The 13,776-nt window shown below is 48.8% G+C and overlaps 1 protein-coding gene across 1 annotated transcript in view; it reads right to left on the bottom strand.

Moving 5' to 3' along the window:
• Dtd1 (D-aminoacyl-tRNA deacylase 1) overlaps positions 1–13,776 on the bottom strand; it is a 31,834-nt gene continuing 18,058 nt past the window's right edge. Inside the window, exons 3-4 of the mRNA XM_051144930.1 lie at positions 13,189–13,424; positions 1–185 (exon numbers count right to left, since the gene is read on the bottom strand). Coding sequence (XP_051000887.1) covers positions 1–185; positions 13,189–13,424 — 421 coding nt within the window. The remainder of the gene's footprint in view (positions 186–13,188; positions 13,425–13,776) is intronic.

Genomic DNA, 13,776 nt, shown 5'->3' with positions numbered 1-13,776 from the left:
TCAAGATGAGGACTGCTCCAGAGACTGGCACATTACGCGCACCCACGAGACGGTGCGGGCTCCACACTTCGGGCTTACCTGCTTTGCATCAGAGCTAGCAGCGCCAGGAACAGGGGACTCCAGCTCGATGGTCACCGGCCCGTCGTTCTGAATGTGCACCTGCATACAGGCACCAAACTTGCCGTCTGAAAGAACAATTCAAACAAATTCAAAAGTTGGAGACCCCAGGTTTATCTGCCCAAAGACCACACGGACAACAAAGTAATTTAAAAAACAAAACATAACTGGGCAGTAGGGCCTGCCGGCCAATATAGGTCAAATTTAGCCAGCCCTGTGAAGAAGAGGGAGGAAAGGGGAAGGGCGGGGTGGGGAGGGGAGGGGAGGGGAGAGGAGGGGGGTTAGATAAACAGCACAGGTGGCACAGACTACCCAAGAGAACTGGCAAGAAAGACCTGGAAACACGAAGGACACACAACACGAGTAGCATGCTGTGACGGTGGCAGGAAGGAACAGTGGCCTGGCCACTGAGGGAGGCCATTTTTGCCCCATAGCCAGTAAAGGCTCTTCACAGCAATCCCCACTCTTTGGCCTACTGGGCTTAAAGCAGCCTCACGACTCCAACACACAGTCTTTCTCCAGGAACCATGGCTTCCACCACCACACCGCAGGTTTCCCTTCTGACTCTCCCCACTCGGTTTACAAGGACTTAGCAGGACACACACACCAACACTGGTTTTCTTCAGCGCACAGACCGTAACACTGGAGACTGTAGTAAAAGCACCCAAGGTGTCCACCCTTCTTTATATGCAAGATAATCTGGTCCCCGGTAGGGAGCCGAGTGTGCCCAAATAGGAGTAACTTTCTGTGATCTCTAGTGACTAAAGTGGCCATTCAAATAGACAGAGCCTTTGTTTTATCTGTGTCACACTAGCTAAAAAGACATCAGCTGGGAAGGAAATCATGTGTTTAATTGCATGCTAAAATTATGGCTACAATTAGTAGCAAATTTCGCCATGTACACTCCTCAGGGAAGCTGCAGGCAGACTCAGGAGGAAGGAAATTATCGTCAGCCTTGAGTCTCGGTTGCCAGGATATGCAGCGCATGTTTCACCACGGTTCTCATTCCAAGTAGTGAGAAATTATTTTTCTTTTCCTGTTTTTCTTCAGTTGGGAACAGAACTATTATCTGAATTTCCATTTGTACACACAATAAATCCAAAGACAGGTTTTAAGAGGTCTTAAAATGGTGACATTTTTTTCCAGTCCAGATCAAAGGGTGAAGTCCCCAAGAAAAATTATACTGGCCGGGAAAAATAAATACACTTTTAAAAATAAAAGACAAGGACATATCTACAAAATTACATCTGGTTTCATGTGATGATATAATCGAGTTGTTCTTGAATATAAATCTTGGAGTTCCACCCAGAACTGCAGGACAAGCACGTGTCAAACATGTTTGCAACACATGTTTCAGGCACGAAAACTCCCAGCTGGGGCCCAGCGTCTACAAGCTGGTTTCCAACAGCAGCTGTTCGAGGCTCCTCCCAACCAGGCTGGAGGCTGAGCCCCTCACATGAGGATTCACTATTTGCCTGCGAGGCTGGCAGCCAGGCCCCTCTAGACAATGCTCGACTGACTCTCACCACATCCCAAGAAGGCCCACAGCGCCAATCTGTGGCCAGTCATCATGGATGCAATGAAGGTGTATCAGCCTTGGTCACTGTTACCAGCGTGTCTACCATTGCCTGCCATAGTATACCGTCAATCTGAGCAATAATCACTTTCCCAGGAAAAACAACCACCACAAATGTTACTGAAGGAAAATGGAGTGAACGAGGGGCATGCGTTACTGCCTCTTGGCCTGGATAAATGAAAGTTCCACCGTCAGAGCATAGCGTGGCCCACTGGGACTTGGCTCACTCTCAAGCCTCGTGTTAGAAAACGCGGTACTGGACAAGAGTACCAAGCCCATCTCCTATAGGCAGTTCCTTTCCACCCAGGAAGTGTTCTCCTCACCCAGATTTCTTCTCTGTTCCACTCTTGACCTGTTCAGAGCACAAGCAGGGAAGGAGGAGTCACTGCTGGAAACCCCAGCACCGGGCACACAGGTTGCAGACATGAAGAAATCAAGCAGGGGAAAAAAAAATGGCCTGGGGAAGAAGAATGGACTCAAAAGCCAGGCCATGGAAAGGCGATGGCCACTGGGCAAGCTGCGGGGCTGAATGCCCGGACTGTGTAGGCGGAGCTCATGGGAGGGGCGCTGGCAGGCTGCTGGCATCTGACGCAGCTCTAGCCTCATGTGCAGAGCCTGCTTCCATGGAGATGGCAGGGCCTCATAGCATCCCTGCCTCCTCGGAGGCCATGGCGACACCAGTGCACCACACTGGGACAATGACAGTAACACAGCAACGGATGCCTGGCACCAGGCAAGCTGACTGGCAGTGGCAAGGACTCTAGGAGCCTTCAGCGGAAACCAGAGTCTCTAGGAACGACACCTCCTCAGGCTTCCCTGGGAAGACAGCTACTTGTCAGCACATGGGAACAGTATGAGTAACTGAGCTTCTCAGAGTATGAACAGCCAGGCCTGAGTATAGAACTCCACTCTATACTGGAGATGATGGAAGGATCAAGGGGGGAGAACCGTAGATTCTCCCAGGCCCAGGATCCCCGGCTGAAAGTGCTTGGCTGTGCTACCCCTGTGCATAGAGGTAGCCCAGGCCCAGGCTTTCATGGCAAAGGGTACTTGAGAAAGGGATATACCTAGGCCCAAGATCAAAAATGTCTGGTTATAGAAAGTGGCCACCCTCAAACACGAACCACAGTGCATAAAACATGGCTTGGCAGGAAACAACCATTTGGCTGGCAAACACCTAGGGCCACAATTCACCTGTGCTGGCAGATAAACTAACTGAGCTTAGGTGCTAGAATCATGAATTCACAGCCATCAAGGAAGCTCATCTCGTCTAACACAGGGACTCTAGGCGATGTCTCTGCCCACTGCACTTTGCTTCGACATCTTTGTGTGTGTTCTGCGGTCCCTAGCAACACCCTGCTAGGTAACCTCATAGGAAGTAGAAAGCCACCTGCTAAAGGAGGCGCACAGGAGCCCACGTGGGAGTGCTGCAGTGTTTACAAGGACACCTCTGTAACACAGGTGTGCAAATGTCTTGGCCATGGCTGCTAAATGAGCCTGTGTCAGGCTGAACACAGACACTCCTCCTCTGAGAGCGGCTGAGGAACCAGGGAGAGACTCCTGAGCTCAGACGTCTCTGTCTTTGAACTTGAATGTGACGTAGAACTTGGACTGGAATTTCTGCCCAGGTCTGAGAAAGGCAGAGGGCAACGTTCAACTTCCGTGCATGTCCCCGCTGCTGCCAGCAAAGGCGATCTCCTTGTGTATGTGCTTCAGGTATCAACTCTATTCCCACAGTCCTTCAGCCTCACGGCAGAACCTCTGGGCAGGCCTGGGCAAGATGGCTGGCTACAGCATAGTTAACAGCCTTGGGAGCACGGTGGCCTTGGAGGGACTGCACAGCAAGGTTCTGACCCAGGTCGGAACTTAGGGGACAAAGGAGGCACGGCAGGAATAGCCTGAGAGAAGCAAAGGTGAACCAGAGGGACCTGACCCATGACCATGTCCCAAACAAGGAGGCCCCACGGCCAGAGACCATCTGCAGCTACTCCTGTAGCCCCAGAAAGAGAGCAACCGTCCTCAGAAGGCACAACGCTTTCTCCTCCCCTACCCTCTGCACATGAACACAGATAAACACACACACACACACACACACACACACACACACACACACACACACACTGCTGTCCTTATAATTACTGTTGAGAAGTACACATAATCTTTAACGGCTTTCCCAACCTAAACATCTACCCGGAAAGGCTAACTGTTGTGAGCACTGCCTAGGGAGACCACGCTGGAGGCAGGGTAGACACTGACATCTTGGACTAAAGTGGCTGCAGCAGGAAAAGGCATCCTGTTTCATGCAAATGTCAGCAGAAAGGCTGGGAACTCTGCTGTGGGATCACACGTGGGGGAAAAAGGAGCCATGCAAAATTCTGACATTTTCAGACCATAAATTTACTACTTAGCAAAACTAAAAACTAAATGAAATAAGAAACCAAGAAAATAGACAAGAAATAGACCACATAACAAAAAGTGAAAAAGAAATGAAAAGACTGAAGATTAAAGTAAAACAATAAAGTAAAAAAAAGAACAAGGTCAATTAAGAAGTAGTTTTCTGAAAAAGAAAAAGTAAAAATAATCTTAAAAAATGTTCAATCACATTCTGCATATTAAAACTACAATGAGATTATCACACAGATGGAAAAAATTCTAGAAATTAAAAATACACTCTGTTGGTGTTGGGTCGGGAGAGAGGTTAAGAGCACTGGCTGCTCTTCCAGAGGTCCTGAGTTCAATTCCCAGCAACTACATGGTGGCTCACAACCATCTATATTGAGATCTGGTGCTCTCTTCTGATGTGCAGGCACACATGCAGACAGAACACTAGTAATAATAATAATAATGTTGATGGTGATGATGAATGATGATAAATATTTTTTAAAATACACTCTTGACAAAGCTATGGAAAAAAAAAGGGATGTCGGGCTGGAGAGATGGCTCAGCAGTTAAAAGCACTGTCTGCTCCTCCAGGGGTCCCGAGTTCAATTCCCAACAACCACATGGTGGCTAAAAGCCATCAATAATGAGATCTGGTGTCCTCTTCTGATGTGCAGGTGCATATGGAGGCAGAACACTGTGTATGTAATAAATAAATAATTTTTTTTAAAAAGGGATGTCACAAATGGTGGTGAGTGCAGCAGCCTTCTAGCACATCTTTCAGTCCCATTTCTGAGAGCCTGTCCCAGCTATATGCCCTCCACAAGAAGTGGTATATGTACAAATTCATTCTTTGTATCACTCTACGGGTTGTATTGTATTAGTGTGGTGTGGTGTGGTGTGGTGTATGGTGTGGTGGTGTGTGGTGTGGTGTGGTGTGTGTGTGTACAAGTGTGATGAGTGTGGTATGTGTGTGTACATGAGTGCATGGCACTGAGGTCAGAGGATAACTTTCAGGAGTCAGGTCTCTCCTTCCACCATGTGGGTTCTGGGGCTCAAACTCAGGTCACCAGGCTTTTGGAGCGAGCACTTGCCCCACCGAGCCATCTCACTGGCCCCGGAACTATTCTTAATAGGCAAAAACTACTCTGGTATGGCACATGAACCCACAGCAGCAGTGGCTCTTTACACAAGACCTGTACAAGATCAAGCCAGTTCAAAGGGAGGAGGGAGAAGAGGATGCTGAGACCCCACCCCTAGCTGAAGAGCTGCCAGCAGTTGATGAATGCTGGGACAGGGACAACCACTTTTCTGTAGAGTCTGGCCACTGGAAGGTTGCCTGTGCCCAGTGGATGAGCCCATGCACATGAGCAGCACTAAGGATTCAGTGGGTTTTATATATATATATATATATATATATATATATATATATATATATATATATATATATATATATATATATATATATATATTTTTTTTTTTTTTTTTTTTTTTTTTTTTACTTATTATATATATAATAAAATGGGGACATTAACTTGGGAGGGGGATGTGATGGGTCTGGTCCTGTGAGAAGTTTTTATTGTTAAGTCTGAAATCGCCTCTCAGAGACCACCACTCACGCATGCAGTCAGCAAGAATGATTTTATTTCAAGAGAGCAAAAATACTGCATGCAGGGGTCAACCACTTTACAAAATGGTGACCCTGGATGCTGGCTCACAGGCCTCTCTATGGGTAAAGAGGGGAATTCCAGCAAGAGTCGGGTAATCTAAAACCTGACTGGTGGGCTACTAGGCAGTTACGCAGGATGGTTTTTGGTTGGCCTGTGGCCAGGTGGGCGGCAGATGGTATTCCTGTGTCATGAACGCTTAGTCACAAGATGACATCCCAAACCATATAAGGACGCCAAGCACAGATGTCTGGACTTGGGCTGAGGTTTCTCCATGCTTCTGTGGCTGTCCCCTAGCTGCCCTTTGCTCTGATTGGCTGCCCTTCAGGTACGGATCTTAACACCATGAGTTGATCAGTGGAGATCCGACTGGGCCCACTCTGGCCCTTCGTTATGAGGGTGACAATGGATATGATCAAGGTATGTGGCACACATGCATGAAAGTGGCAGAGAATAAAGGGGGATAAGACCCAAGCATTCAAAAGTCCAGTAGCCCAACCAGAGAAGCACCAGTGAGCCAGGCATGTCCCTGCCAGAAGCACTGCCTGGCTGCCAGCAAAGAGATGGAAGGGCATGGAGCTAAACTGGTGCGAGAAGAGTCTCTGGGGCTCATTACCATGGAGATAAAGACGGCTTATCCCATGCTACCGTTTACATCAAAAGCCAAACATTCACATTTGTTTGCATCAGCACACACATGAGATAAAGAGAAAAAGTAGTAAAATTAATTTCCTCTAGAAAGCTGGGGGAGCAAGGTGGGGCAGGGAGAAGAGGAGGAAGCTTTCCACTGCGGGACTGTGCGCCTTTGAACTTCAGCATCAAACCCCCTGGTCACACACCCATCACAAGAACAGAGAGGCTGGGGGGGCCGGGGGGTGGCGGAGGGGGTGCTCAGCAGAAGCAGTCCGATCTTTGTGGCCAGCCTGGTCTACAGAGTGAGTCCAGGACAGCCAGGGCTACGCAGAGAAACCCTGACTCCAAAAACAAAAACAAACAAACAAACAGAACAAAGAAGATTCGGATGTCCCAATTTCAAATCTTACTACAAATCAAAATGGTAAAAGAACAGAACAATGAAATGAAACTAGGAGTCCAGAAACAAACGCCACGTCAAAAACAAAACAAAAACCTCTACATGAATGTTTAAGGTAAAACTCTTCTTCTTCTTCTTCTTCTTCTTCTTCTTCTTCTTCTTCTTCTTCTTCTTCTTCTTCTTCTTCTTTTTTTTTTTTTTGGTTTTTCGAGACAAGGTTTCTCTGTGTAGCCTTGGCTGTCCTGGACTAACTTTGTAGACCAGGCTGGCCTGGAACTCACAGCGATCCACCTGCCTCTGCCTCCCAACTAAAGGCTGTTCTTTTTGAAATAGATGGAGCCCACTAGAGAAAGCCACAATTTGTCAAAATTCAGAAAATACGCGACTGTGGCATGCCCACTCCCAATTGATGTTTTGTTTTGTTTTGTTTTTTGAGACAGAGAAACTCTATGTAGCCTTGGCCAGGTGATACATCTGTAATGCAGCCCCTACAGCAAAGGCTCTGGAAAATCATGTGAGCGGGAACAGGAACAAGTCTGAGAGCCAGAGGACCAGGTACCTGCTGGGAAGCAGTATCTTCTAAACATGGCAGGGAAGCCACACCCATGAATCTCATCACCATGGCTGCCTGACTTCGCCTCACAGTCCTTGCTGAAGTCAGCATCTGCTGAAAGTTCACTCATGCTGCTAAAATGATTTAAGCAGTAAGAAGGGTAGGAAATTAAGTGAATCCATAAGCATTAGCTACTGACCACAGAGCAAAACCTAGACGTGGTCCCCGGCGGCTCCCAGTGCCTTGTCCGTGCACTATGAAGCTGCAGGAGGCCTGGACATAATGGATGTCCCTCGCAGGGCACAGGGCTGGGCAATCCTCAGCTGCTGCCTGCCTTACTGCCTGCCCACACTTCTCTAGCTCTTAGCCCACGGCAGGTGAGACCTGCAGAGAATGAACACACGGAGAGTTCTTCTTAACACTGCAGTAACTCCTGGTTTGCCTGGGAGGCCTTCTGAGGTCCCGCAATACATGACTCAGTGCTGGAACCAGAAGCTTGGGAGGGTGGAACCTTTCTTTTCAACCACTTCACGTTGGTATAACATTTATTTTTTTCCATGACTGTAAAAGCAACGTCTGTTTAGCCCTTAACTTAAGAGAGTGCCCCACTTTCTATGTGCTTTCAACATTGATCCCAAGCTGGAGGTCCCTGGCTGGCTGTAGAAGCCACCACTGGCTCTGGTTCCTGGGGCCACTCAGTAAGTCTGGAGCACTGGTTCTCACCCTTCCTAGTGCTGCGGCTCGTTAATACAGTTCCGCGTGTGTGCTGACCCTCAACTGTAAAATTATTTTTGTTGGCAGCAGTAGTGTGCACCAGGAGGGGAAAAATTATTTTTGCTGCTACTTCATAACTGTAATTTCACTACTGTTAAGAATCATAATGTAAATTTGTGTCTTCTGATGGTCTTAGGTGACCCCCCATGGAAGGGTTGTTTGACCCCTAAAGGGGTCACAACCCACAGATTGAGAACCAGTGGTCTGGCGTCTCATGAAAATACTCCCAATGCTAGCTCATTCTAAAATAGAGGAGGAAGACTGTCAAACTGGTATACTAGGACTTTTCCCCTAAGCAGTCATCTGAAGAGACAGGCAGCAAGAAAGCACCAGGGTCATGAGCTGTGAAAGGAAGGAGACGGTCCTGCACACTTTGACATGACTTCCTGCAGCGCAGGGCTAGCTTCCCTCCATATGTCCCTCCTCAGTGGGCTGAGAGACTGATGGGACCAACTGTATGTGGTAAAAGTGAGTCTGTACCACTTTCCAGGCCTGACATTTCTATTTCCTGTCTTGGGCACCTGTTCTCAGAATCCTTGCCCTAGAGGAAGGCAACACCACATTAGAGCCCCAAGTACACTGGGATCACCTGCTTCTGAGAAGCTGGGCAGTACAGGGAGGCCCAGGAGGATGAGGTCAGTCAAGCATGACCACAGGAGAAAAGAGAGCAAATAACTGTACACAAGGCCATCTTAGCAGGGAGCAGAGAGGGAGAAGGGAGGTGTGCATGCCTACGGAGCTCACTGGAACACACCAGAAACCTCCCAACAGGTCACACAAACACATGCTCTGAAAGCACAGTTTGCATCTTCCCTTACCTCTGGTCGCAGCTTAAATGTCTAGGCTGCTAACAAAAACAGAAGCCGAGTTGTCATATTCCCAACAATGATTTTTCAGCACTGGAGTCTCTTCTGCTCTTCTGTCTACAGCTGCCTAAACCTCTTGGAGCTTTTAGGCCAATCACACATGTGCAGCTTGGCATGCCTATATGTTTCCCAGAGACTTGGCCATATGCTCCGTGGTTCCTCCAGCAAAAGTACACCAGCACTCCAGACTCCCAGCCCCGCCTCAGCCCCAATGCAAAGAGAAGCTATCCCAGACAGCCCAGCGACTCCAGGAATGCAGGACCCAGAGGGCCCCGGGGAAGCCTGAACTCTGTTCTGAGGCTGGCCTGTCCAGTGCCCAGGGTCACTACAGCAGATGAAGAGGCCCAGAGAGTTTGGGGAGGAGACACAGGAAAGGTATTTCCAACTTATGCACATGGCCAGCCACTAGTAGCCCAGAGTGGCCGTGTTCCAACACGTGACGCAGCGCGCTAGTCGAGAAGATCTAACACATGAGCCAAAGCACAGAGTATCAGGAATCAAGCCCAAGGGCACAGCCTGAGCTCCTGAAAAGGCGCGCTGCCTGAGGCCTGAGCACCGCTCCTCACAGGAGGCTCCGCATGGGCTCTGAAGTGAGAACGTCCCCAAATCTAATGGTGAATAAGAAGCCAGATGTGCTGTCACGCACCTAGAATCCCAGAACCCTGAAAGAGAGGCTGAGACAGTAAGAGCACAGGTTCAAGGCCAGACTGAGCTGAACAGCAAAAGCAAAACTATGTCTATAGATAGATAAATAAATAAACACTGAAGAGTACACCTAACAGCCAACTGCGGTGCTACACGCCTGTAATCCCAGCACTCGGGAGGCAGAGGCAGGCAGATCTCTGTGAGTTCAAGGCCAGCCTGATCTACAAAGTGAGTCCAGGACAGCCAAGGTTACACAGAGAAACCCTGTCTCAAAGGAAAAAAAAAAAAAAAAAAGAGTACATTTACCACACTGGCTACGTCAGAGCAGAGGTGGGATTCTTAGGCAAGGAGGACAGTACAGCAAGAACAAAATACCATCTGCAGAGAAAAGTAGAGTAGATAACTGTACACAGGCCATCTTAGCAGAAAGGCAGGCAGGGAGCAGAGAGGGAGGTGCACATGCGTAGTTCCCACTGGCAGAAAGTCCCACTGTAATTTTATGAAAATGACAAGGAAGTCACGGGAAGTTTGCTTCTTATCCCATTTTCCCCATAAGTGCCAGGAGTTTCAAGAGCTCCACAGGACATGAGGCTTTTAGAGCAGGTACCATGACGAGGACCCACCCCTCCCACCCCTCCAGCCCCTCCAGCCCCTCCAACCCCCCCAACCCCCACCCCACTCAGCATCTCTCTTCCACACAGGCTGTGAGGTGCTTTAGACAAGGACAGTCTCCTTCCTGCTGTGCTCCGCACTCAGCAAGTAACAGGCCCACTGGACAGCACTCACTGACAGGAAACACTACACCTGCCTGAGTGGAACCACTACAATACTTGCAGCAGTAAGAAGAAGACTTAAGACATCATTCTCAGTTGAAAGACAAGCCAGGCATATTGCTCCCTTACAAAACCTTCATGAGGTTCACAACCCTTCCCTGAATTCCCTGAGCACAGCACAGAGGGCCGAAGAGTCTCCATAGACATGGTGAAGGCAGAAGGATAGGAGGCAAGGCCAGAGAGGCCAGGTGTGCATCGCATGGTGAACTGATCACTCGTGTCCACAACATCAGCCTCTAGGGATGGATGCCCACGTGATCTCAGGCTCTGTGACTCGCTCACTAACTCCCGTGGGTTACCCTGATATACCTCAGCTTCCTCATCTGTAAAACAAAGGTAACATCTTGACCATCTGATAGGGTTGTTGTGAAAACACAGCCGATGATCAATGGAAACTTCTTACTCTACACAGAGCCAGAAGAGCTAAAGCCCCTAATAAGAGATGTAGTGCAAGCCGGGTGCAGTGGCTCAGGCCTGTAATCCCAGCACTTAGGGAGGCAGAGGTAGGCAGATCTCTGTGAGTTCAAGGCCAGCCTGGTCTGCAAAGCAAGTCCAGGACAGCCAAGGCTACACAGAGAAACCCTGTGTCAAAAACCCAGGGGGGTGGGGGTAGTTCGATATGCTATATACTGACAACAATAAAGTGGGGGCAACAGAGACGGGCTCCCATTCTATGTCGATCCAGGGAAAGGGCTCGAGGCCACATCACCAACAGCTCACAAACAGCGGGAAACCAGGTGAGACAACAGGCCACTACCTACCACAAGAACCAAGGCTACTGACTGCCAAGAACATGGACGGGATCCAATGGACATTTGTTGGAAATGTGAAGGACTAATTATAAATGTAAAATAAATAGTCAACCATGAAAGCAGAGGAAGTGAAAAGAAACGCCAAAACTAGTTGAACTACTACTAGTTGAAGATGCCCAAATAAAGAGAATGTGTTCAGCAGTGTGCTTACATTCCCACAGCCCTTCGGCTCAAAGGCTTTCCATGGAGCTGGAAGTCAGTTCTCAGAAGCCATCGGAAGCGCCATGCATGGAACCCACGCCGTATGCACTGCAGTACCATGCATGGAACACACGCCGCATGCACTGTGGCACCATGCATGGAACACATGCCGCATGCACTGTGGCACCATGCATGGAACACACGCCGCATGCACTGCGGCACCATGCATGGAACACACGCCGTATGCACTGTGGCACCATGCATGGAACACACGCCGCATGCACTGCAGCACCATGCATGGAACACACGCTGCATGCACTGTGGCACCATGCATGGAACACACGCCGCATGCACTGTGGCACCATGCATGGAACACACGCCACATGCACTGCGGCACCATGCATGGAACACACGCCGTATGCACTGCGGCACCATGCATGGAACACACACTGCATGCACTGCGGCACCATGCATGGAACATGCACCACATGCTCTGCACTCTGAAGAACTAGGGCCACAAGAGAGCACGGCTCTGCTGACAAAACCTTCCGAAAGTCCAAAAGTTATAGAGACAAATTTTGCTTAAAACTCTGCAATTTTTGATTAAAAATTCCCATCACGGTTCATAAAAGTCATTAGATGGATCCTATCCCATGAGTTTAAATGCTGACCCATTATAAAGCGATATCGTTTAGACAGCACACTGCTCAGGCCCTTCATGTGATGCTCTGGATAAAACGCATACCACTTCAAAACTAAAAGCATCTCCGAGGCCGTGAAGCACTCCTGCCTCAGGACCTGGGTGGAAGCTGTCTTGCATTCCATCAAGCTTTTCACAGGCAGTGTCGATGCTCCTCACTGAGAGTGGCCCCCTGAAACACATCAGATACTTCTCAGAAATGGGACGACTCCATGAGCATCTAGCACCAGGGGAGACAATGCTGGCAGTTTCCAACCCTTGGCTCTGCAAAGAAGAAACTCTTCAGAGGACCTGACTGAATCGCTCCCTCTATGAAGAAGCATGCTCACAGTGAAGCTAGGTCAGAGGACCCAAGAGATGAACCCATGAGCCGACTCATGACGGAGTTCCAAATGGGGCCATTTCCAGAAGAAGCAGAACTGCACTCCCCTGTCTAACAAAGCAAAGGCTAGGGTTTGACAAAAGCAGAAAGATGCTGCATTTGTCCCTCCATGACAAATGGACACATTTTATAAGGGAGAGAATTAAAAGAAACACACCCACTTACATACAATGATAATAAAGAAATAAAGGTCTGGGCAGTGAAGAAAAGATGGCCAGCTTCTTCCTCACCCTCTCAACCTGAGACAAAGGCTTGAAGGCTTTTGTCTCCCCCCACCAACCCTGCTGATGGACTGGCAGGACAAGTTCAAGGCCTGCTGAGGACATGACACACAACAGTTTTGAGCCAGTCAACTGTCCTAGTTTTCTTCAAATTCACTAGCCCTGAAGTAAGGGAGGAAACTCCTCAGGGTCTTCAACTCACCCCGCCCCCCATGACTGGATTTTTTGGCTTCCTGAGTCCTCCCTACCAACATACCTACACAGACACAAAGACACACACACACACATAATCTTATAATTAATAAATTATAGATAATTTACAATTAATCTCACTTGTTTCTTTTTATTTGAGGAGGGGGCGATGTTTTGGTGTTGAGGAATTGAATCCAAAACCTAGACTGCTCTCTGTCTGTTCTTCAGTGTGAGGTCAAGGCCTCCCACAGTCTGCTAGGCGTCCTGCCACTGGGCTGCCTGAGCCCGCCCGCCTACCTCTGATGAGCTCCGGCCTGTAGTTCTTGCGAAGCTGCTCCAAGAAGCTGTTGTAGAAGCTCTCAGCCTGCTCTGTGGGCATCGCCAGGTGGAAGTCGGGCTTGTTTCCCTTGAGGACGCACTGGAGGGTGAACTGGCTGACACACAGCACCTCGTACTGCTTATCCATCACGCTCTTGGACCAGTGCTTCCCGCTCTCGTCCTCAAACACACGCAGATTTAAAATCTTTCTCACCCTATGGGGGGAGAGAGCAGTGAGAGCCACCTTAAGAATCACAAGGCCAAAATAAATAAATAAATAGATAAATAAATAAATAAGAATCATAAGGCCCCCAGCGTCCTCCAGACTTCCAAAGAAAGACACACTGCTGACTCAGTCAGTCACAGGAGCTGTGATGTGGCACATTAAGGAGCCTTATCTCCTCACCTGCACTCTTGGGCAATACCAGCCCTGCCCAAAAGGGCTCTTGTGTGATTCTTTTTGGGCAGTCCCTCTAGTTCATAGCTGTCACCAGTAGCCTTAAGGATAGAGCCACCAGAACTGTAAGAAAACAGTGGAAACTGCAAGGGAAGTGCTGTGTCTCACAC

The sequence above is a fragment of the Acomys russatus genome, chromosome 4 (assembly GCF_903995435.1).
Source record: "Acomys russatus chromosome 4, mAcoRus1.1, whole genome shotgun sequence".
Taxonomy (NCBI): domain Eukaryota; kingdom Metazoa; phylum Chordata; class Mammalia; order Rodentia; family Muridae; genus Acomys; species Acomys russatus.
Note: the sequence above shows the minus strand (reverse complement) of the source record. Positions and strands in the feature narration are given on the sequence as shown.